The sequence below is a fragment of the Cydia strobilella genome, chromosome 22 (genome assembly GCF_947568885.1).
Source record: "Cydia strobilella chromosome 22, ilCydStro3.1, whole genome shotgun sequence".
Lineage (NCBI taxonomy): Eukaryota > Metazoa > Arthropoda > Insecta > Lepidoptera > Tortricidae > Cydia > Cydia strobilella.
The window spans coordinates 134,998-140,646 of record NC_086062.1 but is presented as its reverse complement, the minus strand read 5'-3'; the positions used below and the strand labels follow the sequence as shown (position 1 = coordinate 140,646).

The window sequence follows — 5,649 nt, the reverse complement described above, 5'->3', positions numbered from 1 at the left end:
TTAACTGATTTAACCAAGCATGTGCACAACAAAAAATACATTAATTTTAATATGGTAGACATTGTAGTAACTTTGAATATTAATTGGTATCCCCAACTTGATAAAGAAATTTTCAAAATACATGAATGGCGGCGCTCAAGATTTATTTGCGAAATAAAGTATAAAATGGGTAAAAGATGTTGTGTGAAAGGTTGCAGAAGTGAAAGTTGTTGATTGTGGTATATCTTTTCACAGGTAAGCCTCAACTATTAAACTTTACGATAAAAATACAAGAAAACATTGTCAAACTCATTAGGGTGACTATGATGTCGGCACGATGTGAATCGGCCTTACAGAGTTCTTATTACCTACGTACTTACTTAATGTAAAAATAAGTTTACCTAAATAAGTATATCTTTATTTCGGCATGTTTAATTATTTGGTTGATAGATAGAGATAAATGATTTATTTGTGCACGTAATGAGAGCTATATAATTGCCAAAATTTAAATCCAAAATCCTTAAATATTACAGACACATTTATACATAATATTCTATATAGGTTGAACACACATTTCCGTCAGTACACAAAGGCGGCAAATTAAAAAAAATGGTGCAATTAACTACGATGACGCTTAAAGAATAGCTGAAGTGTGCAAAAGAGAAGCCATTACATATATGAACATACCATGAGTGCGAAAGAGGCAGACTACAAATGAAAAAAACGTGACCATTTTTAGGGTTCCGTACCCAAAGGTTAAAAACGGGACCCTATCACTAAGACTCCGCTGTCCGTCTGTCAGTCTGTCTGTCATCAGTAACAGCTTTTATAACGACTAAATTAAGTAAGGTTTTGTGAAGCGTTTAACAGAGGAGAAAAAAACTATATCCATTCTCTCTGACTTCCTATGCATGAATGAAAAAAGATCTTGGCCAAACTATACATTCCAACTTATCCTAATATCCCACATACATATGACTTATGGTCACCCTAATTAGAAAGAGATGCAACCGCCCACTTTGACTTCTCATGTGGACACACTTTTTGGCCCGTGTACTCCATCCGGTTTATTAAAATCTAAATCCGTGGACATGTATAGCAGAATGACTAAAACAAATGTCAGTAGTGTTAAACTTCATCTGGACTGCAATATGTTGAATAATCCTGTTATCTGCATCTCTCGAAACCTGAAGATATAAATAAGACATTAATATTACGTTTGTTGACTTCTATTTATTTTATTACTGTAAGTAATAGCAACTGTAATACTGTATGCAAGCTCTAGAATAGTAGGAAGCACATATTTTTTTTGACTTAAGGGTTTTTGTACTGTTCATATCATTATCACTATTATAAGACTAAAATCTGTTTCCTAGAGAGAGAAATATTAATTCATATTACATAAAAATATAATTATTGTTAACGTGTTTCAATATACCTATTGAAATGGGTCACTCACGTATTTTAAGTCGAAGATTGCTCGACATGTTTCGCTCGATAAATAACTATCTACTTTGGAACATTTAACGATAAAATAAACAAAACCAACGAAACAATGTTAAATTCCATCATTTGCAGACAATAGTTTTCCATATTTAAAGTTTCAGTCGCTTTCCGGAAACCAATGCACGAGATCATTTAAAAAATCATAATCTCGATCCCATCCCATCCAGGATCCTGACCTGATGTCAGCTGTTCAAACACGATGAATTTGCACTAAATATATAGCGGCTCATAAAATACGCTTTTTGGACGTTTTTGGACCCGGGTATGTCCTTAAACTACGTCCAAAACTGTGAATGACATCTCGCTTTTTGTGGTAGGGCACAGGACAGCGGATGTCCTTCCAGATCTAGAGCAGAGCCCAATTGGGAAGGTACCTCCACCTTACAGAAAACCGCAGCTAAATAACACTAGACCCTACTAATAGTGTTGTGTTCCAGCTCCTGCCGGTGAGTAAGGTTGCCAGAGCTCGAGGGAGAGGAGTGTTATGGTCGGCAACGCGCATGTAACTCCTCTGGAGTTGCAGGCGTACATAGGCTACGGAGACTGCTTAACATCAGGCGGGCCGTATGCTTGTTTGCCACCGACGTAGTATAAAAAAAAAACACTTTTCCAAATGTCATTAAAAGATATTATATAATTTCCAAGTAAAATGGCCGTGACATACTTATACCAAAAACATATGTAACTCCGTATCTACTATATATATTCTCTTTGCTTATACAAACAGACAGACGGACGGACGGACTGTGGCCATTTCGGCAACGGTACCCTAAAAAGAAAAAAAAATGGTACAGTCGCCATCAGATATATCGGAGCGGCCGAGGCGTTCACAATATCTGAACACTCCTCTATTGTCAGGGCGTTAGAGTGCGTGTTCAGATATTGTGAACACGTTGTCCGCTCAGATATATCTGATGGCGACTGTACTCTAAGAACAAATTAAATTACTTTCTTATGAAAATATTTTAATTTGTGTTTTTTACAAGTACCTAGTCACGCAATACTATTTAAACTATAAACGAAATAAATATCATATACAAAGGAAAAAATTACCACGGCCTCCAGTGCCCGGGGCTGGAATCGAACCAGCGTCCTCCGTCCTCAACCGCTCGGCAACAAACAAAGGTGCTAATAAATTGCGAACCTCCTCCTTGATAAATATTAAGTCATTATTATTAAGCGGGTGGGTGGTGATGATGATGATGATGATGGGTAAGCATATATGGTAGAACGCTGTTATTCCAGACACGATGGACAAGTCCAGCAACACCGACAAGATGGTAGAACGTCCAGAACCCGATGACCTTCAAGCCTTCCTACCCTGGGCCTGCGCCCAGCTGCAGCTGCCCAAGGATGTGCTCATTATCAGGAACCTTCAGAGTAAGTTGTACAAGTGAAAGGGATAGTGCTGTACTGGGGTCGTAGTTAGAACCCAGGTTCATACAAAATCAAATCAAATATCAGCGAGGGAAAACATCGCAAAGAACCCTGCATACTTTTGCGAACAAACTAAAAAGTATGTGTGAATGAAGTCTCCAATCTGCATTGGTTTACTGTGATCAACTCTCTAGCGAGTGAATAACCTAAATTCAGAAGCCCAAGGAATTTTAACCACACTATTTTACTATGCTAAAACTACTTACACAGTACCTGCATCATAAAATGATTTTATAAATAATAAATGACCTTTGTATTTTAAGTTTCAGTATAGCAACTCTTCTAAAATCCCTGTCTTTTACAGACGAATACGTAAGCGCGGTAACCACCGACCGCGGCAAGTCCAAGGGCAAGTCGAAGCCGCGGCTGCCGTCCGTCGTGGACGACCAGGCGAAGGACGAGGCCAGCGTCAGTCAGGAGGAGACCGACCTCATCCGCGTCCACGCTGTCTACGACTACGCCGACAACCTCGTCGGCCTCCGCTTCGACAAGAACACCAACCTCCCCCGCATGCTCATGCAGATCCTCGGCCTCATCATCAAGTTCCAAATCTACCTCACCAGCCTCACCATCAACCAAGGACTTAACAAGTACGTCCTTTATGAAATCGTCAACTTCCTCCCCAATTCTAGAATCACTGATATCACCTTGGACAACTGCTTCTTAAGCGAAGGTACTTACTATACGCTTCTCGAAAACACTTCTTCTTTAAGAAATTTATCTTTGTCTAGATGCAGAATTAACGACCAGATTGTAGCTTTGATAGCAGCTCAATTATATCATCCTAAACCTGGATCTAGTACTCTTGTTGTTCTCAATTTATCCAGCAATAGGATTACAGATGTCGGTGTGCGAAGTATTAGAGAAGCATTGAAGATGAATACAAAACTAGCGTATTTGAATCTGGCTGACAATTTCATTACCGACGAAGGAGCCGCGGCCATCTTCAACATTCTATTAGAATTCCCGTTAAAACCACAAGAAGTTATGGACATGAAAAGTAGACATATAGATTATTTACGAAACAAGCAAGCCGCGGTAATACAGATAGCGAAAGATTTACGAGTAACGGATATGGTTAAAGGTAAAGTTAAGTCGACGCCACGTTTAAAAGCGAAAGGAAAAGACGATATAGCCAGTGAAAAAAGCGCCTGTTACTCGGACGCGTATTTCTATGAGAAGGCTAGAACTATAGCGGATAGTCTGACAACTTTTAAAGATCCGTACAGTTCTGACAATGTTACTTACCGGGACGAGGTCACTTATTGTTTGGGGAACAACATTTTATATCTACTAAACTTATCGTACAACGGCTTGTCTTACCCGAGCGTGGTGAAGTTCCTGGAGGTGCTGGTGTACCAGAGAGACATGGAGAGGAAGCCGCGAGGACTGCTGACCTGCAGGGTGGAGGGGAACCCGCTGCCCGTCGGGTGCAAGGAGATGGTTCAGATCGAGGAGATGCTGGAGTACGCGCTCGCGGGCCCGGGCAAGCGGCCTACGGCGCCGATTAAGAAGAAAGGGAAATAAATGTACGTATGTATAGATATTGCAGCCGCAAACAGAGCTGTTTGCGATGTACCATCGGCCACACTGTTAGTGTTAACTGACAGGTCGTAAACTTTATCACAAAAGGCATAAGGTCCACCGATGGACAGTTAAGAGTGTTGCTGTTTGTACGGAGCCATTCATTCTGTGGTAACTTGATTGTCTTGTTGAAGAACTGTATTGTCAAAAGTTGCCGCTTGACCTAGCTAGCTAGTCTAGTTACAATACAATACAATATATTTTATTTTCAGACCACGTCCATAGTGTTAGTATACATTCGCTTAAGCCTATATATGTTAGTTAAACCTATAATAACTTATAAACGCCTCTGGACCCCATATGTACATTGTCTCAATGTTTAGGCGCAAGCAGGCGACTCTAACACTAGGCGCACGAGGCCGTTGGAACTGTCTCGCACCGAAGCAGTCAGTACTCGCCTCCGCGAACATACCTGACGTGCTGCAAAAACGAGGCAGTCCCAACAGCATCCTGAACCCATTATTTTAGTTAGCTAGCTGGTTCATAATGTGGAATATAGCGCCATCTCCTTCAGCTGCGGCTACTATAACGTATAATGTGTGTGTGTGTGTGTGTGATTATTTTATGTTTACAAATTTGATCTTATTATTTTAATTTTATTTATATTTCATTAGTAACTTCAATTATAGGGGAAAGTACCTTTGATTCAATAATACTGGTTTAATATAGAATATTAAAAACATTTAATTTTGATTAATTAAAGTTTGAGTTGTTCATTTTGCGTTTTATTGCATAAGTACTGTGTGGATATAATTTAATTCCCGTCTAATTAATTAAAAGTAGTATTTATAATAAATAAATAAATACACAACACAAACAAGTACAAAATACATTTGACGTCATACATTTTTGATACAGGATGTCACAACTCCTAGCTCGTTATTTAAAATACCTAATAAATAAATAATAATTACCTATAATGTCACCTATGTGCATCAGCATTAAATGTACTTTAGGTAGGTATAAACATATTTTAGAAAATTACAGGTACTATCTACATATTAAGCAGTTCCATAAATAATAAAACTCCACAACATCCATTTTCCTATGTTTAATATACTGGTATCAAAACAACCTACTTTCCCCTATTATAAGTCGTTATAAATTCCAAACTGTTCCATTTTCAAAATCCCATTCGAAACG

At 38.9% G+C, this 5,649-nt stretch overlaps 1 protein-coding gene across 1 annotated transcript; it reads left to right on the top strand.

Annotated features, from left to right (window-relative positions):
• Positions 1–2,735: 2,735 nt before the first annotated feature.
• LOC134751505 (uncharacterized) lies at positions 2,736–4,449 on the top strand. Its single transcript, XM_063686923.1, has 2 exons — positions 2,736–2,865; positions 3,197–4,449. Exons 1-2 carry the CDS (start codon positions 2,736–2,738, stop codon positions 4,447–4,449), a joined length of 1,383 nt encoding a protein of 460 aa, XP_063542993.1.
• The last annotated feature ends 1,200 nt before the right edge of the window (positions 4,450–5,649 follow it).

Coding starts and splice junctions, on each gene's coding strand:
- LOC134751505 (XM_063686923.1), top strand. CDS start 2,736: ATGGACAAGTCCAGCAACACCGACAAGATGGTAGAACGTCCAGAACCC. Junction 2,866..3,196: donor CATTATCAGGAACCTTCAGA/GTAAGTTGTACA, acceptor GTTTCAGTATAG/CAACTCTTCTAAAATCCCTG.